This window comes from Lithobates pipiens, unplaced genomic scaffold (genome assembly GCF_037356315.1).
Source record: "Lithobates pipiens isolate NorthernLeopardFrog02 unplaced genomic scaffold, aLitPip1_a1.2 Scaffold_19, whole genome shotgun sequence".
Lineage (NCBI taxonomy): Eukaryota > Metazoa > Chordata > Amphibia > Anura > Ranidae > Lithobates > Lithobates pipiens.
In genome coordinates, this window is record NW_027507764.1 from 371423134 (window position 1) to 371451069 (window position 27936).

At 44.0% G+C, this 27936-nt stretch overlaps 1 protein-coding gene across 1 annotated transcript; it reads left to right on the forward strand.

The window, feature by feature from the left end:
• Nucleotides 1-6520: 6520 nt before the first annotated feature.
• On the forward strand, nt 6521-27637 carry CUNH6orf62 (chromosome unknown C6orf62 homolog). Its single transcript, XM_077492287.1, has 5 exons — nt 6521-8012; nt 11830-12006; nt 13756-13878; nt 16846-16980; nt 26371-27637. Exons 1-5 carry the CDS (start codon nt 7884-7886, stop codon nt 26494-26496), a joined length of 690 nt encoding a protein of 229 aa, XP_077348413.1. The 5' UTR covers nt 6521-7883; the 3' UTR covers nt 26497-27637.
• The last annotated feature ends 299 nt before the right edge of the window (nt 27638-27936 follow it).

Consider the following 27936-nt stretch of genomic DNA (forward strand, 5'->3'; position numbering starts at 1 on the left):
AAGTGTTTGGGGACCTGGGTCCTACCCCAGGGGACATGGATTTTTTCAGGAGCAGTGATTTTAATAATGATTAAAGTGAAACAATAAAAGTGTAATATTCCTTTAAATTTCGTACCTGGGGGGTGTCTATAGTATGCCTGTGAAGGGGCGCGTGTTTCCCGTGCTTAGAACTGTCCCTACACAAAGTGTCATTTCGCAAGGAAAAAAAGTCTTTTAAAATCACTTTCAATTGTCGGCTCCCGTAATACAGAGAACACTCAATGAGTGTTCTCTGTATTACGGAGCGGACAATTCATTTATTGAAAAAAAAATAAAAATAAAAAAATAAAAGCGTCGGGTTCCCCTAAATTCAATTACCAGGCCCTTCAGGTCTGGTATGGATATTAAGGGGAACCCCGCGTCAAATAATAAAAAAAAAAATTTGACGTGGGGGTCCCCCTAAATATCCATACCAGACCCTTTATCCGAGCACGCAACCTGGCAGGCCGCAAGAAAAGAGGGGGGGGACGAGAGAGCGCTCCCCCCTCCTGAACCGTACAAGGCCACATGCCCTCAACATTGGGAGGATGCTTTGGGGGTCTGTGATCCATGTCATCCCCACAACCCTGGCTGGTGGTTGTGGGGGTTTGCCAGCGGGGGGCTTATCAGAATCTGGAAGCCCCCTTTAACAAGGGGACCCCCAAATCCCAGCCACCCCTGTTTGAAATGGTAAGGGGGGTACAAAAATTCCTTTATTAAAAAAAATAAAATAAAAAAAAAAAGATTCCAGCGTTGCTAATCCACTCTTGCTATCCAGCGATGGATGATCATCTCTCCGGGGTCCAGCGATGGCTGATCTGATCCAGCGACGGGTGATTTTCAGTCCAGCGCTGTCCATGTATGCATCCGTCTTCTGTCTCCACTGCGGGGATCTCAGCGCTGACGTTTCTTATATTAGGAGGGCGGGGCCACCCGTCACCTGACCCCGCCCCCTCTGACGCTGGTGAGGGAAGCCAGGGGTTCCCCAGTGACGTATGGGTGACCCCGCCCCCTCTGATGTAACGGAAACCTGCGTTAAATCAGAGGGGGCGGGGACACCCATACGTCACTGGGGAACCCCATGGCATCCCTCACCAGCGTCAGAGGGGGCGGGTCAGGTGATGGGTGGCCCCGCCCTCCTAATATAAGAAACGTCAGCGCTGGGATCTTCGCAGTGTCTCCGCAGTGGAGACAGAAGACGGATGCATACATGGACAGCGCTGGACTTTTTTTTTTTTTTTTTTTAATAAAGGAATTTTTCAAAAGTGTGTTTGTCTTATTTAACCATTTTTTACACTTTCTTTGTGAAATGGTAGGGGTACTTTTGTACCCCCTTACCATTTCAAACAGGGGGGGCAGGATCTGGGGGTCCCCTTGTTAAAGGGGGCTTCCAGATTCTGATAAGCCCCCGCCCGCAGACCCCCACAACCACTGGCCAGGGTTGTGGGGATGAGGCCCTTGTCCCCATCAACATGGGGACATGGTGCTTTGAGGGGGTCACAGACCCCCAAAGCAGCCTCCCAATGTTGAGGGCATGTGGCCTGGTACGGTTCAGGAGGGGGGTGCTCTCTCGTCCCCCCCTCTTTTCCTGCGGCATGCCAGGTTGCGTGCTCGGATAAAGGGTCTGGTATGGATATTTAGGGGGACCCCCACATCAATTTTTTTAAAAAAATTTGACGCGGGGTTCCCCTAAATTCAATTACCAGGCCCTTCAGGTCTGGTATGGATATTAACGCCTTTTTTTTTTTAATCAATGAATGAATTGTCCGCTCCGTAATACAGAGAACACTCATTGAGTGTTCTCTGTATTACGGGAGCCGACAATTGAAAGTGATTTTAAAAGACTTTTTTCCTTGCGAAATGGCACTTTGTGCAGGGACAGTTCTAAGCACGGTTAACATGCGCCCCTTCACAGGCATACTATAGACACCCCCAGGTACGAAATTTAAAGGAATATTACACTTTTATTGTTTCACTTTAATCATTATTAAAATCACTGCTCCTGAAAAAACGGGGCAGGACCCAGGTCCCCAAACACTTTTTAGGACAGTAACTTGCATATTAGCCTTTAAAATTAGCACTTTAGATTTCTCCCATAGACTTGTACAGGGTGTCCCGGTTTTTCAAATTTGCCGTGAACAGCCCAAATTGTTCACTGTTCGCTGAACAAGCGAACAGGTAATGTTCGACTCGAAGTCGAAGCTCATCCCTACTCACCGTAAAATCCTTTTCTCTGAAGTTCATTGACGGACACAGCACCCACCCCTCCTATTTCTGTTTGTATGGCTTTTGACGAACTGAGCTGCTGGATGCAGTGTGAGGGGTTATAGCCAGTAGGACCACCCCCTGGGTGGTACTGTGCAAGTGCTGCTGTTTTTAACACTTTCTGCATAGTCCTCTCCTAAAGGGGCGATATAACCCTAGGGTCAAGAAGAGCTGCTTTGTCCGTCAATGAACTTCAGAGAAAAGAATTTTACAGTGAGTACAAAAATACTATTTTTATGACAGAAACTAAAAAAAAACATTTTTTTTTTCAAAAATTCTGTTTTTTTTTAGTTTGTTTAGCAAAAAATATAAACTGCAGAGGTGATCAAATACCACCAAAAGACATTAGACTCTATTTGTGGGAAGAAAATTATAAAAATTTACTTTGAGTACAGTGTTGCATGACTGCGCAATTGTCATTCAAAGTGTGACAGTGCTGAAAGCTGAAAATTGTCCTGGGCAGGAAGGGGCGTAAGTGCCTGGAAATTAAGTTGTTAAATACTACCAAACGTTTGCTCTATTTGTGTGAAAAAAAATTATATGAATTTTGTTTATGTACAGTGCTTCATGACTGTGTAATTGTCAGTTAAAAATAAGTGCCAAGCTCCTTCAGAAAAAAATAAAAGTAAGCAGCTTCAAATACTGTAATTGCTGACTTTTAAAAGAGAAGCATGGGATTTTGCTTTTTTCAAGAATCATACTTACCTAGGCGGATGCATCATCGGTCCCCCCATGCCTCTAAGACTGAGAACTGAGCCATCAAACATCGCTGATTGGTTGATTATCAGGGCTCCATAAGCAGAAAGCTGGTGCCTCTCTACTCTGTCCCCCCATGCCCCTACCCCCAGCAAGCTCACAGGAGCACTGGGCTGTGGAGGGATGGGAGCGGCCGGCTCAGGCTCTGAGGCTTGCTGATAGGCTAATTTGGATACTGGTCCAGGCATGTGGGCAGATCCTGACCATATGGTCGCAATCCTTCCTGAGCGGCTTTGTGACATCAGCCAACAGTGGGCTTCAGCCTGCTGTCTGCTGAATACCGGTCATGGGCGTGCAGAACGAACTGCACTCCTGTGATCCACAGAAGTACAGCCAAACAAGCTTTGGCTGTACAGCTCCTTTAATATAAGGACACTTACCTGTCCAGGGATACTACAATGTCCTCACCCAAGCCGATACTTCAATCAGCTTTGTGTGCAGGCACTGGCATCTGTAGTAAGGGAGGATACAGGAGGTGATGGCTTGCGGCTTCACAGTCTATTTCTTACTGTGCATATGTGAGTCGCACTGAGCATCGTGAATGGTCCCGTAGTTTCCTGGGACCTGTCACGTGTCCCACAAGACTGCAAGGAAAAGAGGAGAGTAGAACTTCTTGCTCCGTTCGCCACATCGATCTGAACTGGAAGTAGGGTTGCCACTCCAAATAGAATAGTAATGCACGCATAGTGCCTCTTTACCCTTCTGTCCAGCCCTTATCCTAGCCACATTCTGGTCTGAATAATGTTGGACAATCCGGGTTTTGAATCATGTGTCTGGGTTTCATTGCAGCTGAAACTCGGACACGGTTCAAAACCCACACTGTCCGGGTGAATCCCAAACAGGTGGCAACCCTAGCCAGAAGTGGGAGCGAGTACCTGTCAAAATAACCAGGTGTCCGCTCCATCCCCCCCCCCCCAAAAAAAAAAGTGCCAAATGTGGTAGGGGAGGGGGTGCAAACAATTGGAGCTTACGCTTTAACCACTTGTTGCCTGCTCACTGTCAGATGACGGCGGGGCAGTGCAGTGGGGCTCTCGTTCTGGGACGGCATCATACGGCATCCCAGAATGGCCGCTCTTGCGCACCTGGGGGGGGGGGTGCGCAATGCAGGAGATCAGGGCCATGCTGTATTGCTAGGACACGGCGTGACCCTGATCTCTGTAAAGAGCCACAGCTGCAGCTCTTTAACCATGTGATTGGCTGTATCTAATCACAGCTGGTCACATGTAAACACGGAGATGCTGGTAATCGGCGCTCTTCGCCTTACACTGACAGAGCGTGTGGCAAGGAGAACCGATCCGCGGCATCTTCTCGCAGGGAACATCTAGACATGTAATCAGGGCACTGATCATCAGTGCCCTAAATTACAATAAAGCCCCCACAGTGCCAGCAATCAGCGCCCATTAGTGATTTCAGTCAGTGATGCCCATCACTGCTTCCCATCAATGCCGCCTATCAGTGCTCATAAGTGCAGCATATTTGTGCCACCTAATCAGTGCAGCCCATCAGTGCCCATAAGTGCCACCTCATCAGTGCAGCCTATCATTGCTGCCTCATCAGCACCCATCAGTGAAGTAGCAAAATTACTTATTTACAAAATTTACTGACAGAAAAAAAACTTTTTTTTTTTCCCAACATTTTCTCTTTTTTTTTTTTTAGGAAAAAATAAATAAAAAAACAGAAGTGAATAAACACCACCAAAAGAAAGCTCTATTTGTGTGAAGAAAATTATAAACATTTCACATGGTTACAATGTAGCATGAGCACGCAATTGTCATTCATAATGTGAAAGCGCTGAAAGCTGAAAAATGGAATGGGCAGGAAGGGGTTGAAAGTGCCTGGTATTGACGTGGGTAAAGTAGCACAGTGCCAAATAGCAAAAATTGGCCTGGTAATGAAGTGTGTAAAACCTTACCTCCCAACATTTTTAAATGGGAATAAGGGACACCTACTAGAAAATGTATGTAGGCATAGGACATGCCCCCTGCCACACCCCCTTAAAGGAGAATTAACCAAAAAAAAGGTTAATTAAATCCACAAGGACATTTTTTACCAATACTTTTCCTTTATATTGGATTTTAAAATGTACAAATGCAGCAATATAGAATTTGGAGTAAAGGTTTAGCACTGGGAAACACTTTCTGAAAGATAAAAAGTGCACTTTATATACAACTATTTGGATCAGACCAAAATGAGGGACAAATGAGGAGGAAAGAGGGACATTGCTCCACATCAGGGGCAGTACCTCGAAATCAGGGACCATTGGGAGCTATGGATAAAACCTCCCGGAGGTCAAGTGGTTAGTTAACGTTTTCTGAGAGAATGTGTCTTGTCGAATACTGTCCCATCGGATAGTGTCCGCCCTGCACTGCGCTTGCGCAGTACAAGGAGATGCCGAAATTCTCTGAAGATGAACGGTGCCTGCGCGCTGTGTCCAGGTTCAAGCCCCACCATCCGAGGGGCACTGTTACTAAGTGCTGTTTTACATCATCTACCATATGTCCACTTGCATGGTGGCGCTTGAACCTGGACTCAGGGCAGAAGGTACTATTAAGTGCGCAGGCGCCGCTCATCTTCGGAAACTTTCAGCGTCACCTTGTCCTCCGTACTGCGCAAGTGATGCGCCTGCACAGTACGGGGCGGACACTATCCGATGGGGGGGGACAGTTCTCAGCAGAACACTGTCCCGCCATTGGATAGTGTCCGCCTCGTACTATACAAGCGCAGCACTTGCGCAGTACGGAGGACAAGGTGACGCCGAAAGTTTCCGAAGATGAACGGCGCCTGCGCACTTAATAGTACCTTCTGCCCTGAGTCCAGGTTCAAGCGTCACCATGCAAGTGGACATACAGTATGCACTTAGTAACAGGGCCCCTCGCTCGCCACGCTTCGGGCAAGGCCTCGTTTCGCTTGGCAATTTTTTATTCTATGGTGGGGCTTGAACCTGGACCGTTCATCTTTGGAGACTTTTGGCATCTCCTTGTCTTCCGTACTGCGCAATTGCAGTATAAGGCGGACTCTATCTGACGGGGGACAGTATTCGACAAGACACCGACTCTTATGCTACATGACATAGTTGTTAGTACTTTCTGTTGTTTCAGGAAGTCAGCCCATTATGAGAGTGTAGGTCAACCTGATCGTCGTCCCAATAAAGTTCAGTGATAACAAAAAAACAAAAAAAAAAAACCTGTGCTAGACATCATGTGAGAGCAGCGCCCGCCCCCGCCTGTAGGTGAAGTCTTCCCTGTGGGCTCATCCATCCATACGGGGGTGCCCTGACTGAGGCAACAGGTGGTGGTTTCCAGCGAACCTGTTACACATGGTGTGGTTTTACAGATTCTGCTCTGTATCTGTGATAATATCTGCAGATATAAAAAGTATGATGAATTGACCTTACAGAAAAAAAGAAGAGTTGAATTTAGACTTTTTCTCCCCCCTCGGCGTTGAATGGTATATCCCGGAGGGTCCCTGGCGGGAGAAGGCAGGAGGTGACGCAGCGGCGGCCATTTTCTCCTTCTGTGTGCGCTGGCTGTTTTTTGTGCTGACAGACAGACAGGCAGGGGCCGGTGTGGTGGTTAGTCTGGCTGGGTGCCTGGGCTTCCTACCCCGCGAAGCGGTACGGAGACGGGCTGGGGGTTCCCTGTAGCTGAGTTCGGCGTTTCCTGAGAAGTGCGTAATACCGAGGCCCTCGCCTGCTCCTCCTCCTTCCCTCCCTCCTCCTCGCCGCCTCCTTCTCCTGTCACAGAACGACCCCCCGCTCCGGACTATGGGTGGGTCGGGGTGCAGTAGGGTGCTTAGCCCGATGAGCGGCGCAGCTCACGTCCAGAGGGGTCCGTTGGGGTCCCTGGTGTTTTCTTGACATGGATCTTCCCGGAGTTGTCACCCTTACCAGCCTCCCCCCGCATAAACAGCTGATCCGGCGTCCTGACATCTGCACTCAGCCTCCTGCGGACACCCTGTTGTTATTAGACATGACCGGCTAGGACACCCCTCCCTTCCCCCCACCCACACCCACCGATCTCTCTCTGTGCGATGATCTCCTCCACCCCCTATCGCTGACCCTCTGATCGCACATTGTAGCAGAGTAGATAGGCCTCCCCCACCCCCCTACAGAATTATTGTCCCAGCCCGAGTCATCATGGTGTCCCTCCTCAGGGGGTGTCAGCTGGTCGCACACATGGGCTCCCTCGGTGCCCTGATCATGATGATGCCCAGGATTGTGGGGCCTCTCGACCTGTGCTGTGAACACCCTACCCCTACTTATTACACCGATATATAATCTATTTTTGCACTGTAGAGGTAATAAGAAGATAAAAGGGGGGGTCGCTTGAAGTCCAGATCTGTCATCAGCGTAGAGAATGCAGCCTTTCAGCTGGCCTATCTGTCCCTTACACCCCCATCTCTGGTGAGCCAGGAGGTTCAATAACATGCCTAGGCAGGATGGCCTTTGATTTTATGGTACAGGCTGATAGCAGGAACATCTTCATTTCTTCACTGTCATCACACCCCTAGCATTTGTTTCTTTTATTTTGTTTTTTTATACCAGATGTGTTTTTGGTTCACGTTTTCTGTGTATATGATGCCTATTTTAGTTTCATCAGAAAACAGCACTTTGTGTCCTAGTTGCCCAGCCTTTCTGTTCCTCCACCCCGGTAGTAGGACAGGCCTGTCACACGTTGCCTAACTAGAGATTTGGGTTGCACTGACCTGTTGGAAGTCATTGAAAGCAAAATAAGGGTAACATGGCTTGTTTCTGTTGAACTGGTGTCCGACCCACCCGCAATCGCTGACAAGTGTCTTTAGGCGTTTAGCACCAGCTATAAAAAAAATAAATAATCAAATCGACCATGGGGGACCCCAACTCTCGCAAGAAGCAGGCTCTGAACAGGCTGCGCTCCCAGCTAAGGAAGAAAAAAGAGTCTCTGGCTGACCAGTTTGACTTCAAGATGTACGTCGCCTTTGTGTTCAAAGACAAGGTGAGGCATGGGAGCTGCAGTTCTTCTTGTGTTATAATATGTGAATATGGAAAGGACAGTTTTGAACTTGTCAGCAGCAGTGATTTGTGTCAATGTGCTTTAATGTGCTGTTCATTTAGAATGGCATCACATCAACGTTTTCAAGGGCCCCAACATAGCCAGCAGAAAAGTAGAACTATAGGCAAAACTTTTATTTTGGATAGAGGGAGGGTTAACGCCTGTCAGAAGTTTTTGTTGCCGTCTGTGTCTTATTGCAGAGATTTCACTTCCTGTCCTATAGACAAACAGGAAGTGAGGGGAAATCTCTGCAGTTAAGCAAATATTTTTGGGACCCCCAGGTCACCAGAACTAGTGTCCCCATTGGAAGTTTTCCCTGCTGTTACTTTTCTGGGGACAGCCCAAAATTTGGCATTTTCTTTTACTTTCACTGATAATGGTAAACGGGACCAGGAGTGTCTGGTCCCCCGCTTATCTTCTTAATGGGGAACAGACAGCTATAACGACTGATGAGCATTCTAATCCCTCTCCACTCTATCCAAAACAGGAAAAAAAAAGTTTTAGTTATACTTTAACACTAAGGCTGCATTCGCACTGCAGTGTTTTGAATCGCAGGCAGACTTGTCACATTTGAAAGCGATAACGTGTGAATGGCAAATCACAGGACTTGCATTTGAGATGACATTCTTTTTCAATGATGCCTCAAATCACAGGACGCACATCACTCAAAAGTAGCTCCTGAACTTTTTTTGGACGCCATGCTTCCTGTGATGAGTATTGCCGCAATTTATCTTAGCAGATCCATCCCGCGATTTGAAGTGTCATTCAAAAGTGAGTCCTGCGACTTGCCATTCACACAGCACTTTGAAATTGTCAGATTTGCAGCAAATCTGCCCCTGATTCAGAATGCTGAAGTGTAAATGCAGCCTACGCACTGTATCCAGATGACTTTATTTTGGGGGCAGATCTGTATTTGACATTGACTCAATTAATGCAAGGCCATACACTGTGCAAATTTCTTTCCTGCAACCATGGACGGTGTTGATGGGGAAAGCAGCAATTGTCTTCTCCCAGTTGGGGCGAGCAGGGGAAGCGAATAGCTGCTACACTGCTAGCAATAAGTTTGAGTCTCGGTGGGCTCCTGCTGAACCGTATATGGCCGGCCTAAGTCCCTCATTGTGAGAGCTTCCAAGTGACCTAGTCCATACCCAGGAGTGTTACTGTCACTTGTGGCAGTTCTTCATACGAGGAGAGCTACAGTTTACACCCATTGGGGGTCTCTGTATATGCTACAAATTTTAAAATCACTGCAAGGAACTCTGAATCTGGTTGTGGTTTCATTAATATGTTTTTATGTTGATTGACTATAACTTTCCAATACATTCTTCTATCTTCCATAGAGGTGTGTGTCAAATTCCTGTGTCCATTAAAGCTCAAAGAAAGATATACTGGTGGTGTTGGTAAGGTTAAGGCCTCAAACAAGGAAATGAAGGGCACCCCAATGTACACATACAGTAGCTGGCAACACATCGGCTTGGCTGCAAATGTTGCAGGTCCAGTTTTTCTCGTGTTCACATAAGTGTAAAGGGATACTTATTTTCCTGGTTATGCATTTTAGTGAAAGGCCTCATGTACACTTGCGCTAAAACGCTGCTTTTTCTGGAGTTGAGCTTCCCTCTGCCCTTTAACCACTTCCAGAGACCGCCCCTAAAGTACTATGAATGAGCAACCTGTACAGGCACAGCAACGTACTATGTCGCTGTGTTTCCAGTTTATGGGCACCCTTTCCTTGCTGCTGACACTCACGGCGATTGTATACAGTGGGCGTTTCAGCAAGTTCCATACAATGATTCATGGCTGGGACTTCTTGCTGGTCGACTGTGTCCAATCACAGGCCAGAGCCCTGTGTTGACAACACAGAACTCTGTACAGAGGGAATGATCTCCGTTTCTTTAAGAAACAAAGGTCTTTAGTAAAAAGCACACTTTACACACTTGTAGGTACATGTTTGTTTATCCAAGATGTTAACCCCTAGCAAGTGTTATTAGTAAACGGACTATATATCATTGGCACTGATCACTGTATTAGTGTCACTGGTGATGTCAGTTTACCCACCGCGCTCAGTCCCTCTAAGTCGCTGATCACTGCCGTTACTACAAATACAAACTCCAGTATATACACCATAGTCTGTAGATGCTATAACTTTCACGCAAAAACCAATCAACATACACTGAATGGATTATTATTTTTTTCTAAAGACATGTAGCAGAATACATTTTGGACAAACATTATGAAGAAATTTGTTTTTTTTCTATAAAATATATCAAATAAAAAAAAAAAAAATTCCAGCCCTTTTTGTTTAAAAAAAAAAAAAAAAAATGGAGATCAAATCCCACCAAAAGAAAGCTGTATTTGTCTGGGAAGAAAAAAGACAAATTGTTTGGGTACAGTGTTGCATGACCGTGCAATTATCAGTTAAAGTAGCACAGTGCTAAATGGCCTGGTCATGAAGGGTTTAATTAATCTCCAACCAATCTGGGGTTTTCTCTGGTTGATATGATGCCGAATTTATTTATTTTTTTTTCCTTAATTTTATGAACTTTAACAGTTAAGTGATACAGAATTTTTTTAATTTAATATTTATTAAGAACAACAAGCCTCCAATCAGTGCACTTGTATGTATAATTTAGAAAAAAAAGTATCTTAAATATTGCACAAAAACGGGTAATCAAAACTTTTTGGGCCGAAAAAAAGGGCTAACTTCACTGTTTGAAAGACAGCTGCACAAATGCTGTGTGACATAATATATTGCAACAACCGCCATTTTATTCTCTAGGGTGTCTGCTAACAAAAAAAAAAAAAGTTTGGGGCTTCTATGTGATTTTGTAGCAGAAAATACAGAATTTTTACATGTAAGCAGCACATGTCAGAAAAGATTTAGGCCCCTTTCACATGGGATGGATCCGTGATGATTCGCTTGCTCAGCACAGATCGGTCAGTTTATCTGATCTGCTCTGCAGACGGATAGAAAAATAGGATTTTCCTCCATCTGCAGAATCGGACCATAGCGAAGACAGACGATATCGGGTGTCAGCGGATGTTCATCCGCAGAAACCCGCTATCCCATAGGGATGCATGTATTTCCGTATTTCATCCACAAACAGATGTATGAAATATGGACATGCTGTCCGCATGTGTGAAAGGGGCCTAAGTCTTTAAATGGTTAAACATCTTCTACACACCAGAGTTCATTCCTTTTGATAAGTAGATACATTGTATCTCTTTGCTCTTATTTATTTTTTTTTTTTATCAGAGATTTTCCATGGGGAGACTTCAGGTAACTTGCATTGACTTCTTTTACAGAAGTCATTTGCAAGTATCGGCCTAATTTGCAGCACAATCAGCCGATTAAAAACTGTCAAAATCGCCTGATATATCGGTCGACCTTTATACTTGAGTGCAGTTCTTGTCTGATTCGCATGTGGTTTATAGTGTGAACCCTTAGTTTCTCCTTTTTAAATCTTACATAAAGAGTACAGGTTTACTAAAGACTTATGCTTACAGGGCCTTTTCTGAGTTGAATTTTGCAATTTAAATAGATTTTATTTTCTATTTTTGTACGTAACTGGTTGCAGGTGTTCAGCAGAATCCTTTATTTCACTACACCATACTGCTAAATATACAGAATAGTAGAATTGTAAACCTTAAATGAATTGTATATACACACAACGCACTGGGTTTGATTTTGTTGAACTTTGCAGTTTTAGAAGCTATTGAGTCTGCTAGGTGGTGACTTGTTACTTTGTTCCTCTTTCTACAGAAAAAGAAGTCGGCTCTGTTTGAAGTGGCTGATGTTATACCAGTTATGACTAACAATTATGAAGAAAATATACTGAAAGGTGTGCGGGATTCCAGCTATTCCTTGGAAAGTTCCCTTGAGCTTCTGCAGAGGGATGTTGTACAGCTTCATGCACCTCGCTATCAGTCCATGCGGAGGGTAAAGGGTGTTTTTTATTTTCATTGGAGGTGTGATTTGCTTTGGACCTCCCATTTCACAGCAGTATGAGCCGGTTCACACAGGGGCAACACGACTTCCAGCGTGACTTTTGGAGGAAACTTGGACACGACTTGAGTATGAATAACAGCGCAACTTCAACATGACTTGGGGCGCCTTGGCAGATCCCAGCCCCCCACCCTATATGAATGAGTATGGGGTACATTGTACCCCTACCCATTCACTTGGGGGGGGGGGGGGGGAGTGTCAATCAAAAAAACACTACATGTTTTTAAAGTAATTTATTGGTCAGCTCTGGGGGTCTTCCGACTTTGGGGGTGTCTCCCAACTCCACCACTCTCGGCCTCTTCACCTGGTCTCCAGTTCTTCTTCCAGGCGCAGCGGGAGAGAGCGTCGTGTCAACATCGGAAGACCGGGCCACCGCTAGTAAAAGAGCTGGAAGAAGATAGCGGAGGAGCAGGGCAGAAGAGCGGTGGAATCGGAAGAGACCCCCGAAGTAGGAAGACTCCCAACCCCCCCCCCCCCCCAGGAGCTGACTAATTTACTTTAAAAACCTGTAGTGCGTTTGTTGTGTTTTTGACCCCCCCCCCCCCCCGTTGAATGGGTAGGGGTACCCCATACTCATTCACATAGGGTGGGGGGGGGCTGGGATCTGGGGACCCCCTTATTAAAGGGGCTCCCGGATTCTTATAAGCCGCCCGCAGAACCCGACAACCAACGGCCAAGGTTTTCAGGAAGAGGCCCTTGTCCTCCTCAACATGGGGACAAGGTGCTTTGGGGTGGGGGGGGCTGCAGGGTACCCCCCTTCCACAAAGCACCCACCTCCCATGTTGAGCCCATGCAGCCTGGTATGGCTCGGGGGGGGGGGGGGAGCTCGCTTGTCCCCACCCCCTTTCTTGACCAGCCGGGCTGCATGCTCAGATAAGGGTCTGGTATGAATTTGGGGGGGGGGGGGGTCCCCGTGCCGGTTTTTAATATTAGAGAGGCGTCATTGTCGTTTCCGTATAGCTGGAGATCCGACTTGGAGGCGACTTCCATTGAAATCAATGGGTAGAAGTCGGTTTGAAGTCTGACCGACTGCTGTAGTCCTGAAGTTGGATCCCGGGTTGCCCCTGTGTGAACTGGCTCTACAGCCAATGTATTAGTGTCAGGTTTTACAACATGATCTTTGACCGTATTTTGCCCTCCAATATTGTAGATTACTTTACACATACTGGTCTATTCGCACTATGATAACGGAGTGTCTCTTCTTAATCCCATTTATACATTTGCCAAGAATCAGCAACACAAAACCCACGACCTGTAAACTTACCTTTTTGTACCTTTAGCATTTCAGCTAATGTGAATTGCTGCATGGCTAAACTTGTAACAAGTAAGCGTATAACAGATATTCCTGTCCATTCTTAGTACAGGTTTCCCTCAGAGAACCTGATTATACTTTGCTTCATAAACTTGTATTTTTATTGTGGCAAGTTTTGCGGACGACATATGAAATAGTCCAGTTATGACTATTTTCCTCCATTGCAGCTTAGTGCAAGCAGTAGTCTTCTATATTGTTCCATCTTTAGTACAGTTTTCACCAAATGCACCTTCATTGGGATGAATTATGTTTTTAGAGATGTCAAATGAAAGTGTTCAAACATAATGTGCGATGCACAGTGAACAGACTAGGAGAACTTTTATACATGTTATCACTCTGGTAATTTGCATAATGTCTATATTGTCTTATAGGATGTAATTGGTTGTACACAAGAGATGGACTTTATTCTTTGGCCTCGGAATGATATAGAGAAGATTGTTTGTCTTCTTTTTTCAAGATGGAAGGGATCTGATGAGCCCTTTAGGCCTGTTTTGGTAGGTACAACTTTCTGATAATATGCAAAGGAGATGCCAAAATATACAGAAATATATATGCTGCAGTGTTCTGTGTAAATTTTAAAAAGCTAATGTGTGCAGGCATCAGATGGGTGCAAATGACCTTTTGTTACAGTAACTTAAGTGCAGCCAATTGTGTTGAATTGGCTAAACTGGCTTCAGAAGGCCTCATTCAGAGATTTCCATGTAAGGGTCCATTCACATGGGCATATGCATATTTTCTCCATGAACGCGTGTTTTTAGACAGAGCTGGCAAAAATCCTGTAGAAAATATGCATCTAAAATACTTGCGTTTTAGATGCATACAGTGTTTAACCACTTATGGCAGGGCTTGACAAATTTGCTTGGAATCTAGAAGCCAGCTAAAAAAAGTTAGGAGCCAGGTCGGTAAAATGACAACACTTTTTTTATTATTTTTTTTATTGCGTTTTAGTGTAAATATGAGATGTGAGATCTGGGGTCAGAGACCTCACATTTAAGAGGGCCTGTCATCCTGTCATTTTATTTATTTTTTTAAGGGATTTTTACATTCCTTGTAATAGGAATAAAAGTGGCACAATTTTTTTTTATTTTTTTTTTTAAGAACTGTGAAAAATGTAAAGTATAAATAAGAAAAAAAATCATTTTAAACGCACCCTGTCCCGCCAAGCTTGCTTGCAGAAGCAATCGCATACGTGAGTAGCGCCTGCATATGAAAGCGGTGTTCAAACCACACATGTGAGGTATCACCATGATCGGTAGAGTAAGAGCAATAATTGTAGCCCTAGACCTTCTCTGTAACTCAAAACGTGCAACATGTAGAATTTTTTTTAAACGTCGCCAATGGAGATTTTAAAGGGTAAATGTTTGTCGCCATTCCACGAGCGGACGCAATTTTGAAGCATGACCTGTTGGGTATCAATTTACTTAGCGTAACATTATCTTTCACAATATAAAAAAAAATTGGGCTAACTTTACTGTTGTCATATTTTTTTTTTTTTTTATTCAAAAAAGTGTATTTGTTCCAATAAAAGTGCGCTTGTAAGACCACTGCGCAAATACGGTGTGACACACTATTGAAACGACCGCCATTTTAATCTCTAGGGTGTTAGAACCCCTAAACATTTATATATATTTTTTATTCTAAGTAAAGGGAAGGAGATGGGCGGGCAGGGGGAGCTCCATTAGCATTGCTGGTTGTCATACCAACAGCCACCACAAGAGGGCCCCAGATTCCAGAAGGGAGCATAGGACTGCAGAAGGCCTCAAAACCACGGCCTCAATTGCCGGCGGCGCGGCCCAATGCGATCACGCGGGGGGTGTGCACAGAGACAGGATACTCCCCAGCTGTGCTGCGCAAGGTCGCTAATTCTAGTCGCAAATGCATCCTGGCACCCGGAGTTTGTCAAGCCCTGACTTATGGACCGCCCGCTGCAGTTTTACAGCAGCTGTTTGAATCGTTGTATACTAGCTCATATACTTTGCCTTGCAGGGTTTTTTTTTTTTGTTTGTTTTTACTTTTAATGCAGGCCATACATGGTTCAAATTTTCGAAAATCGTATGTAAGAATTTTTGTACAAAATTCGCACAATTAGTGGGGCTGCAGCAACAGCCGGTTTTCGTGCGGAAATCAAATTTGAGGAATCGGACATGTTGGAAATTTTTTGAAAAACGAACAATATTCTAATCAATGATGGGAGAAATTGAATAAGAAAAGAAAATTTACGGAGAGAAAAGATTCCCAGTCACAAATTATTTTCTGTAGTAATATGAGGTGAAATTGAAGGCTTGGTCGGCCGAATTTCGAAAATCAATGGTGGCATCACATCACAAAAAAAAAAAACTTTCTGATTTTGAAAAAAAAAAAATCTTTCAAAATTCGACCGTGTATGGCCTGCATAAATGTGCAGGTTTACTACCGCTTTAAAGGGCCAGTTTTTTAAATGATTTTCTTAAATTACAATTTTTTTTATTGCATTTTAGTCTAAATGAGGACTTTTGACCCCAGATCTCATATTTAAGAGGACCTGCCATGTTTTTTTCTATTACAAGGGATCTTTACATTTCTTGTAACAGGAATAAAAGTGACTTTTTTTCACCGTTAAAAAAAAGAAAGTAAAATAATTAAAAAAAAAATGTAAATGCACCCCGTCCCGCCAAGCTCGCGCGTAGAAGCGAACGCATATGTGAGTAACGCCCGCATATGAAAACGGTGTTCAAACCACACGTGTGGTTATCTCTACGATCGGTAGCGTGAGAGAAATAATCCTAGCCCTAGACCTCCTCTGTAACGCAAAACATGCAACCTGTAGAATTTTTTTTAAATGTCGCCTATGGAGATTTTTAAGGGTAAAAGTTTGTCGGCATTCCACGAGCTAACACAATTTTGAAGCGTGACATGTTGGGTATCAATTTACTTGGCATAGCATTATCTTGCCCAATATAAAACAAATTAGGCTAATTTTACTGCTGTCTTATTTTTTTATTAAGTGAATTTATTCCAACAAAGTGCGCTTGTAAGACTGCTGCGCAAATACGGTGTGAAAAAAAAAAAGTATTGCAATGACTGCCATTTTATTCTCTAGGGTGTTAAGGGAAAAAAAAATTATATAATCTTTGGGGGTTCCAAGTATCAAAAAACTGTTTTAAACATGTAAACGCCAAAATCTCAAAATGAGGCTGGTTCTTAAGAGGTTAAATGTGTACAATTCTTTCAAATGAATGACAACACATTTAAATCCTGTTCACTGTTGAGTGGTTTGTAGCTCGAAAGAGCAACCAGCAAAAGCCAATTGTTTTCAATAGCCCTCGTTCACATATGAGCGTCCCGGCAATTGTAGCAAAACGCTTGTCATGCAAAAATAAGTAGATGAGCTACTTTTTCAGGCAGAATTCAGCGTTGGCCTCCACTTTTTTTTTTTTTCCATGCATGTGATCTTATCTTTTCTCCCCCTATCCCCTTTTAAGGCCAAGTTTGAATTTCATCATGGTGATTATGAAAAACATCTTCTGCACGTACTGAGCCGGAAGGACAAGACTGGAATTGTTCTGAACAATCCTAATCAGTCAGTGTTCCTCTTCATCGACAGACAGCACTTGCAGGTAATTACAGCTCAAAGGAAACCTCATTCATGTTTGTTGGATTAGTTAAGTAACTTCTATCTGAATAACAAACCAATCGGTTTACACACGTAGCAGGTAAAACAAGTATTAAACGCGTCACCATTTTTCTAAAGTAAATTTTCTAAAGGAGCTATTGACATGTCAGTAACAACTAGGGGTGCACCGAATGGAAATTTTGGTGCCGATACCGAAAATGAAGGATGCACTAGGCCAAAGAACGATCGTGTTTTTAAAAAAATATTTATATTCAATTTTTTTTTTTTATTTAGTCAATTTAAGTTAATATGAATTTGCTATTATTGGCACCTTTGTAGTGCAAGAAAGGTCAAGAAAAATGCAGTCTCTAACCATCTCTTGTATCGTGTCCCCAGTCTCTAACCATCTCTTGTATCGTGTCCCCAGTCTCTAACCATCTCTTGTATCGTGTCCCCAGTCTCTAACCATCTCTTGTATCGTGTCCCCAGTCTCTAACCATCTCTTGTATCGTGTCCCCAGTCTCTAACCATCTCTTGTATCGTGTCCCCAGTCTCTAACCATCTCTTGTATCGTGTCCCCAGTCTCTAACCATCTCTTGTATCGTGTCCCCAGTCTCTAACCATCTCTTGTATCGTGTCCCCAGTCTTTTACTTAAACACATTGCTAATCGTATTCGCAAAATTTCCATTCAATGCACCTCTAGCAGATATGATACAGAAGATGGTCAGAGACCGCAGACATGATACAAGAGATCAATGCAGCCTCACCAGTGTCCGTCATATGCAGCATGCCTGTGCCCGTATCAGAGTGGTGATCTGTGTCACGGAGCAGGATTTGAATTGTCTGGGCTGCAGTAACAATGTCCCGCCTCCTGTGATCACGTCACACGGATTCAATGTCCTGCCATTGGATCAGTGTGCTGCCTTTCACAGGAGGTGGAACATTGTTACTATTGCCCAGACAGTTCTGCTCTGTGACATGCGGAGATCGTGGGAGGGGGAATGGGCGGCACCTGGGGTTGACCCCTCCCCCTTTCGGTATCGGCCTCCTTTTTTTTTTTTTTTTTTTTTTTATATCGCTCAAATTAAATAAAAATAAAAAAAAGTTTTCGGCAGGCTGAAATTTCGGTGCACCTCCTAGTAACAACCCATGCAATCCATACATACAAAGAAACCAGAACAAGTTCAGAAACTACGATGTGTAATAAAATGGAATGACACAGGAAAAAGCATTGAACACATTAAAAGGGGGAGTTTAAACGTATAGCAATATATTCTGAAAATATATAAAATTATTGTGCAAATAAAGCATCACAAAAACAAAATTGTCAGCGTGGAAGCACACAATGGATAGTGACCAGTGTACTGATCAATGCTTGTGTATCATGTGACCACAATAAGTGCCAATATCATTCATATATAGTGACTGGTGTAAATATAACAAAATATGTCTATGTAGACAATATAATGTGGTGTGTTCAACTGGGTGATCTATCCCTTCCCTGTTTGGAACAGTGAATTAGGTCACTGGGGTGGTGTGTGTTCATTTTTTCAGTGTGACACCTCGGTACTTCCAAGCCTCTTGGCTTACTGCTGTAAAGTGACAGCATTGAGCAGATGGCTCTTTCTGGGGTCGGTGTGTTTCCTCCTGCCTCTAGGGGCCATTACTATGGTTAGCCCGGGTTGTGGAAATCTATGTAGTGTCACCTCTATGGTGTTCCTTCCCGATATCCTCTGTGGTGAAGAAATCCCCAATAGCGATTAGTTTTATTAAAAGTGGCAAATTTTACTCACTTTTTACAATATTAATGCATACCTATACTCCACGAGTGGCAAGCTCGTCCTCCCGCGTCACTTCCGGTATGTCCATCTCTCAATTCCGATGCGTAGCATCATGCCCACGTGACTTCATCAGGGGGTCAGGTACCGGAAGTGACGTGATGCATGCGTGTTTAAAAAAAATAAAAAAATAACCGATTGCCAAACATGAAAAAGTGACTCACAAAAATGGCATATCGGTTAAAGTTTATTTTTGTTTTTTTCGTTTTCTATTCATTTCAATGGGGAGCAGTGTAGGGGTGTTTTTTTTTTTTGTTTTTTGTTTTTTTGTTTTTTGTACCAAGTTTTCGCCTGAAGGGCTTTTGAGGATGCACTGAAAGTCGGTGGTGTGAAGAGGAGTTAAAGAAATATATATTTACCTCGCTAACACAAAATCAGTGTAACTTTTCCCCCATACATCATCTTAACCACTTCAGCCTCGGACCAATAAATACCTTAAGGACCAGAGGTGTTTTTGCAATTTCGCACTGCGCTGCTTTAACTGGTAATTGCGCGGTCATGCAATATTGCACCCAAACGAAATTTGCGTCCTTTTCTTCCCACAAATAGAGCTTTCTTTTGATGGTATTTGATTGCCTCTGCGATTTTTATTTTTTGCGATATAAATGGAAAAAGAGCGAAAATTTTGAAAAAAAAATGATATTTTCTTCTTTTTGTTATAAGAAAAATCGAATAAACTAAATTTTAGTCATACATTGAGGGCAAAATTTATTCAGCCACATGTCTTTAGTAAAAAAAATGTCAATAAGCGTATATTTTTTGGTTTGCGCAAAAGTTATAGCGTCTACAAACTAGAGTACATTTTCTGGAATTTACACAGCTTTTAATTTATGACTGCCTATCTCATTTCTTGAGGTGCTAAAATGGCAGGGCAGTACAAACCCCCCCCCCCAAATGACCCCATTTTGGAAAGTAGACACCCCAAGGAAACTGCTGATGGGTATGTTGAGCCCATTGAATATTTATTTTTTTTGTCCTAAGGGATTGAATAATGACAAAAAAAAAAAAATAAAAAGTACAAAAAGTTGTCACTAAATGATATATTGCTCACACATGCCATGGTTATATGTGGAATTGCACCCCAAAATATATTCCGCTACTTCTCCCGAGTACGGGGATACCACATGTGTGGGACTTTTTGGGAGTATAGTCGCGCACGGCATCCCGAAAACCAATCACCACCTTCAGGATTTCTAAGGGTGCAAATTTTTGATTTTACCCCTCACTACCTATCACAGTTTCGAAGGCCATAAAAAGCCAAAATAGCACAAAACCCCCCAAAATGACCCCATTTTGGAAAGTAGACACCCCAAGCTATTTACTGAGAGGCATGTTGAGTCCATGGAATATTTTATATTTTGCCACAAGTTGCGGGAATATTACAAACTTTTTTTTTTTTGCACAAAGTTGTCACTAAATGATATATTGCTCACACATGCTATGGGCATATGTGAAATGACACCCCAAAATACATTCTGCTGCTTCTCCTGAGTACAGGGATACCACATGTGTGGGACTTTTTGGGAGCCTAGCCGCGTACGGGACCCCGAAATCCAAGCACCGCCTTCAGGATTTCTAAGGGCATAATTTTTTTATTTTACTCCTCACTACCTATCACTACCTATCACAGTTTTGACGGCCATAAAATGCCAAGATGGCACAAAACCCCCCCAAATGACCCCATTTTGGAAAGTAGACACCCCAAGGAAACTGCTGATGGGTATGTTGAGCCCATTGAATATTTATTTTTTTTGTCCTAAGGGATTGAATAATGACTAAAAAAAAAAAAATGTACAAAAAGTTGTCACTAAATGATATATTGCTCACACATGCCATGGTTATATGTGGAATTGCACCCCAAAATATATTCGGCTACTTCTCCCGAGTATGGGGATACCACATGTGTGGGACTTTTTGGGAGTCTAGTCGCGTACGGCACCCCGAAAACCAATCACCACCTTCAGGATTTCTAAGGGTGCAAAGGCCATAAAATGCCAAAATAGCACAATCCCCCCAAATTACCCCATTTTGGAAAGTAGACACCCCAAGCTATTTACTGAGAGTCATGTTGTCTGAACGAAAAAAAAGAGATTGATCGGTGGGTATGCCCACCATTAGATACCTCCCTTCATCCACCCACTTCTAATGATGGACATACATGCACCATTTATATATGCCGAAGCATGGGGGCATCCTCCCGCAAAAAAGTTATGCCGCGTACATACGTTCAAACTTTTCCATGGGCAAGCCCCCTGTCGGAATTTTGACCGTATGTACGCGGCATTAGGAGCAAAATCACTCCTCCACCCCTTATGCCCCCATGCTTCGGCATATATGCTCTTTTTTAACTGTGGTGGTGAAATCACCGCCTACAGCACTGGAGTCACGGCTTTATGTATCGTGGGAGCAAACGCTGTTGCTGTCAAGATAAATAAATCCGCGCTGCAGCTGAATGGCGTACCTGCTAAGCAAATTATGGTTAACGTTAAAACAAAGTAACATCCCAGTAAAACCTTACCATACCATACCTGCAAAGCAATTGCCAAAAAAAACAGTAAAAAATAAAACATTTTTTAACACAACCTGTGCCTAAAATATATATATGCCGAAGCATGGGGGCATCCTCCCGCAAAAAAGTTATGCTGCGTACATACGTTCAAACTTTTCCACGGGCAAGCCCTCCGTCGGAATTTTGACCGTATGTACGCGGCATTAGGAGCAAAATCGCTCCTCCACCCCTTATGCCCCCATGCTTCGGCATATATGCTCTTTTTTAACTGTGGTGGTGAAATCACCTCCTACAGCACTGGAGTCGCGGCTTTATGTATCGTGGGAGCAAACGCTGTTGCTGTCAAGATAAATAAATCCACGCTGCAGCTGAATGGCGTACCTGAAAACATGAAAAATGGTTAACAATAACACAGTAAACAGTAAAGTATAAAAAATTTGAGAGAAGAGAGAGAGAGAGAGAGAGAGAGAGAGAGAGAACAATAAAACGACAACTATTTTTGGTTTTTATATTTTATATTTTTTTTGGTTTTTTTATTTTACTTTTTTTTTTTTTTTTTTTATACACTTTTTTTTGAACTGTAAACTGTAACTGTAACGGTTCGGGTCTCTCAAAATGCGATGGCATCTTGGGAGACCCTGTGTTAGTGTGCCTAGCCTGTGAAATGCTGTACCCTACGCTAATACTTCACTCGTTCATGGTAGCGTTCAAAACACTCACCCTGACAAAGACCAGGCTGGCCAGGACAGCGTGGACAATAAGAACGGGTGTCACGCCTATATCCGCGCTTGCTACAGACACGACATCTTTTTTGGGGGGCTCGTTGGGTAGGGGTACTCGGGAGGACATAAGAATAATGCCTCTCATACAGCCGGCTTACTGCATTTGGTTGGGAATGGTGAGGTACAGAACCGTCTGGAAACAGAAGCTCTGTGACAACCTCTCTTTGGAAGAAAAGAAAGGTTAATGTTCCGCCTGAAGCTTTGTATAGCACAAAAGCATTCAGCAAAGCCAATTGAAATAAGTAAGCAGACACTTTTTTGTACCAGCGTCTGGTCTTACGGGAAGTTAGATACGGCGCTAACATCTGGTCATTGAGGTCCACCCCTCCCATATTTTTGTTATATTCGTGGACACAGAGGGGTTTCTCCACAATACCAGTCGCCGTAGAAATTTGGACCGTCGTGTCTGCATGAAGGGAGGTAAGAACGAAAACATTCTTATTATGCCTCCACTTCATAGCGAGCAAATTATTACACCGATAGCAGGCTCTCTCCCCCAGCCTAAGACGGGAATCTACAAGCCGCTGGGGAAAGCCCCGGCGATTAGGTCGCACGGTGCCACATGCTCCAATCTGATTATCAAATGACTAAACAGTGGCACGCTGGTGTAATAGTTGTCCACGTACAAGTGGTACCCCTTTCCGAATAAGGGTGACACCAATTTCCACACTATCTTGCCAGCGCTTCCTATGTAATCAGGGCAGTTCTCCGGCTCTACGTAACTATCTTTACCCTCATAAACCATAAAGCTCCATGCATAGCCTGTGGCCCTGTCACAGCACTTATAGAGCTTGACCCCGTACCTGGTACGCTTGTTGGGAATGTACTGTTTGAATGACAAGCGACCAGTAAACTTAACCAGGGACTCATCAACGCAGACAACTTTTTGGGGAATAAACAAGTCTGCAAAACGTTGGTTGAAGTGGTTTATGAGGGGCCGAATTTTGTAGAGCCGATCGTATTCAGGGTCTCCACGTGGACGACAAAGTTCATTGTCACTGAAGTGCAAGAACCGCAAGATCTGCTCGTATCGTGCCCTGGGCATGGAGTTAGAGAACAGGGGCATGTGGTCAGCCGGATGCGTGGACCAATAAGCCCGCATCCGCATAAATTTGTGTGTGCCCATGTTGAGGGAAAGGCCCAAAAACGTCTTAAATTCGGAAACCGTAACTGGTTTCCAATCTCTGGCAAGAGACGGCAACTGGGGATTAGCGGCGATGCGTTGACCAGCATATAAATTGGTTTGGTCCACAATAGATCTATAGAGATCTTCCGTGAGATACAGAGAATAAAAATCGAGTGGCGTAAAATCATCTGTATCCACCTGAATACCGGGTTGGGCAGTGAATGGGGGAAGTACGGGTTCTGCAGAAGTGGTGGGCACCCAATTGGGATAGGCGAATTCTGCAGGAAGGGCACTATGGGTACGACGGGCCTGTCTTTGTCTTCTTCTTCTTGGTGGCAGCGGGACACTACTTGTGCTTGCCACCTCGCCAGCTTGAACTGCACTTATGGGACTCGCCACGTCACCACGTGATACTGCAGTGCTGGATGTACGCCCAGGGTGTACTAGGCCGCTGGTGCTTGCCAGTTCACCAAAAGGATGAGCGGCGCTAGTACTGGCTCTATACTCCATACGAGGGACTTCCGGTTCCTGCACCTCAACAACATCAGAAAATCGGGGTCGGGTACGCCTGACAATAGCAGGGACCTCTTCTTCGTCGTCAGAGCTATCTGACATGGAGGCGCTGTCCTCTACAGGTTCGTATTCTGAGCCTGATTCTGACAGATCAGTGTCTTCCTCTTCACTATCTGTCATGCTCAGAAACGTGTAGGCCTCTTCACTAGTGTACCTTCGCTTTGCCATTTTGGGCTCTAAATTTAGGGGTACAGTAGTGAGACTCACAGGTAAAAAAGCACCTAGCCTGTCAGCGACTGTATAAAACGCTACCAAAAAAAAACTGTTAGCGATCGCAGGGATCAGGCCTGACTCTGCGAACGCTGCAGTTATGTGTGTTGTGTTTTGTAAGTGACAGTGATCGATCTATACTGCACTTGGGTGGGCTGGGCTGGGCTGGGCTGGGCAGAGGGGCAAAATGCAGGTGCTAGCAGGTATCTGGGCTGATCCTGCTAACAATGCGTTTTTTTAGAACCCTAAATTGCTGGGCACGCTAGTATAGATCTGATCAGATATTGATCTGTTCGGATACTATACCACTAAGGGAGGTGTATGCTTTGCGCGTGGGTGTTAGCGGTGCTGGCACTAACCTAGCACTGCCTGGGGCGACGCAGACCCTTTCTGACCCTAAAACCAAATTTATATCACCCGCCGGGTGATCAGGGGGTTAAACCTTTATTAGGTAATAAATGGCGGGTGCCCTGATGCTATAAAAAGCGAACTACCAAACCAGCGTCACCCGTAACACTTATACGGTGATCACTGGTGAAAGGGTTAACTAAGGGCAATCAGGGGTTAAAACCTTTATTGGGTATTTATATGGGGGTACCTGAAGCTTTCTAAAAAGCTGACGGGGAACCTAAATAACTAAATAACTAACTGGCTAACCAGCGTCACCAGTGACACTTATGCAGCGATCGCTGGTGAAAGGGTTAACTCTAGGGGCAATCAAAGGGTTAAAACCTTTATTAGGTTATATATCGGGGTACCTAACGGTATAAAAACCTGGCGTTGAACCTAAAAAAAAAAATAGCTTCCTAGCGGGACCAGTGACACTATTGCAGCGATCAGAAAAACGATCGCTTAGTGACACTGGTAAAAGAGGGTGAAAGGGTTAACTGGGAGGGCAATCAAAGGGTTAAACCTTTATTAGGGGGGGGTAGGGGGCTACCCTGGACCTAAAGGGGCCTAACACTAGCTGCCCTGACACTTTTTACAGTCACAACTGACACTAAATGTAGTGATCAATAAATAAATGAACACTGCATTAGTGACACTGTGACTGGGGGGGGGGCGGGGGGCCGATCGGGGGGGTGATCGGGGGGTGACTGGGGTGAAATGTGTGCCTGTGTGTACCTATGTGTCAGTGGACTGTTGGTGCACTTACTTGCGTCTTCACTCCTCGCTGTCCGGTTCAAAAAGACCGCCACGAGGAGTGTGACATCACTTCCTCCTCCTGTGTTTACATTTTCACAGGGGAGGAAGTTCGTCACTGGCCAGGAGCGATCGAGAGGGGATGGGCGGAAACCAACGGCCATCCCCTCATCGCCGATCGCTCCGGCACCGAAAGGGACCGCCGTATCTAGCGGGAGGGGGTCCGATCGGACCCCCCACCCGCTAGAAGGCAATCACGTACATTTACGTGATTCTGCCTGCCTGTGCCACTGTGTTGACGTACATTGGCAATACGGCGGTCCCGAAGTGGTTAAAGTGGTTGTAAACCCTTACAACACACTTTGACCAACAGGTAAGCCTAGATTAAGGCTTACCTGTAGCTCCAAGAAATATCTCCTAAACCTATATGGTTTAGGAGATATTTGCCCGAAGACGGGCACCGCTGTCTACGGCGCATGCGCTGTAAACAGCGGTGCACTGAGCGCGGCATCGTCAACAACGAAGATGCCGTGCATGTCGGCTCCAGTGCGCATGCGCGGGAGTGACGTCATCGCAGCTTCGCCGAATGACGGCGGCGGAGCTGCGAGACCCCACCGAGAAGATGGATGTGCCGGACTACAGGGGACAGCGGTGACTTCGCTGGCTCCTGTGTCAGGTGAGTGACACATAATGGACTACTATGCGATGCATAGTAGTCCATTATGCTTTGCAGGGAATGAAAGAGGAAGTAAACCCATTAGGGTTTACTTCCTCTTTAATTTAGTATCACAGCATCCTATGTCATATTCCATGTCCTGTTTATTTCTGCACTGTGACGAGTCATAAGAGGGCCAATGAGAGATTCAGAGCTGGAGATGTGTGTAAATCTAGGAAGTGAACTGGCTTCAGCTGCCCACAGTTAAAATGGATGCAGCCAGACTCGGTGGAAGGAGATTTCTGCAGCATATTTGGCAAGTACACAATCGCAGTATATATATAAAATAATCGGTTGGAGGGAAGCTTTAGAATGCCAAAGATGTTTTTATTACAAATTATGTTAGCGGACTGCAATTCCTCTTTAAGGTTTGACTAATATGTTGATCTAGCCATTTTGTATAGATTCTGTGACTCGTACTACCAGTTCTTTTTAAGCCTCGTAAATCTTACCAGTTGTTTTTATTTTTTTTAACGTCTTGCCTTTCTGTGTTACAGACTCCTAAAAGCAAAGCCACGATCTTCAAGTTATGCAGCATCTGCCTCTACCTGCCACAGGAACAGCTCACCCATTGGGCGGTTGGCACTGTTGAGGATCACCTCCGCCCTTACATGCCCGAGTAAGGGTGTGACCAGTCAAACTGGGAAGATCAGATCTTGGCGGCAATTTTTTATTTCATTTATTTCTTTCTTATTTTTATTTTTTTAACTTCTCCAGATTCCAGAAGAATATGGACTCGCACTCAGAAAACATATGTTGTGAACCTTCATGCTGGATATTTTTTTTTTCTTCATTTTTGTATCTGGACTTTTTTTTTTTTTTCATTTTTGATTTATTGTGCATGGACCTTGTGAAAAAGAGGATGTTCTGAAACATCTTTGCTTTAGCCTCATAAAATGTGAATTGATGGGACTCTGGCACACTGAATCAAATGTATCAGAAAGCACAAGGTATTATTTGTTTTGGTGGTCTTCCCATTTGCACTGGTCATAGCCCCTAAAGTTTAGAGAGTTAGACGACAGTATTGAGGGTGAAACATGAATGTAACAGGCATAGAAGCTACACTGCTTTACTCACTATGAAAGCACTGTCTGAATCGCTTCAGTGAAGCAAGGATTTGATGCAGTTGAATGAAGGCATGTTCTGAGAAAGATGTATGTACAGAAATCCTGATTATTCAGCATTTGCTTTCATATCCTAGTTCCTTTTACAGGGATGGGACAGAGTGTACAGGCACCTAAAAATCTGATCTCTTCTTGCAGTTGCTGCATACCTCTCGGCATTTCCCACTGTGGGTGCATTTACAATAATATAGCCTAGCAGTCTGCAGTAGCTATATTACATAGGAGTACTTGAGCACTGTGGAAACCATATGTTTCTGGATAAAGGATTTGAGACATGAGCCTGCTGGTGATTTCTGCGTTTATTACTTTTCTAAAATAAAGTAATACTTTTGTAACAGGAAACCTATGGTGGGTCCTGAAAACTTGGTTTTCTAAAGCAGTTGCAAACTGTGTAAAAGCAAAGCTGAAGTGTGCTAAGTTGGATCAGAGGATAATTTTATTTTGTGCAATGAAAATAAGGTTGACTACTGTATTGTTTAGAGAGAAGGCTCTGCTAAAAGGTTTCAGTACCTTTTTGATTAAACTTGTATAGGCCTGCTCCCTTTGCCTAATACTAGTGCTTACCTGGTTTAAATTTGTATCTAGCTTTTGTTTGAAATTGGAATACATTGAAAAATTAAAATAAAATGAGGTAATTATATATACGTGGCTGTTGTCTAATTACTAAATGATGACACTAAGAAGGAAGCTATAATGGTTTGGGGTCAATATTTATGCTCTCTTCCCAGAGCACTATAGGTTATCTGATTCCACAGCTGCCTGCCCTCTGAGTTCTATTAGGGATGAGTCATTTGGTTTTTGGTGTAAATATTGGCGTGCTCTGTTAATAAACTTTTTATAGCCGGGACAAAGGAGATAGAGTGAGCCTACGGTTGGCCATACATTGTACATTTTTCTTGTACATCTTTCCTTTAGATTTACCAAAACCATATATAATAC

Excerpts from the sequence above, each read along its gene's own strand:
- CUNH6orf62 (XM_077492287.1), top strand. The coding sequence starts at position 7,884 with ATGGGGGACCCCAACTCTCGCAAGAAGCAGGCTCTGAACAGGCTGCGC. Across the intron at positions 8,013-11,829 it reads CCTTTGTGTTCAAAGACAAG|AAAAAGAAGTCGGCTCTGTT; the intron begins GTGAGGCATGGG and ends CTCTTTCTACAG. Across the intron at positions 12,007-13,755 it reads GCTATCAGTCCATGCGGAGG|GATGTAATTGGTTGTACACA; the intron begins GTAAAGGGTGTT and ends ATTGTCTTATAG.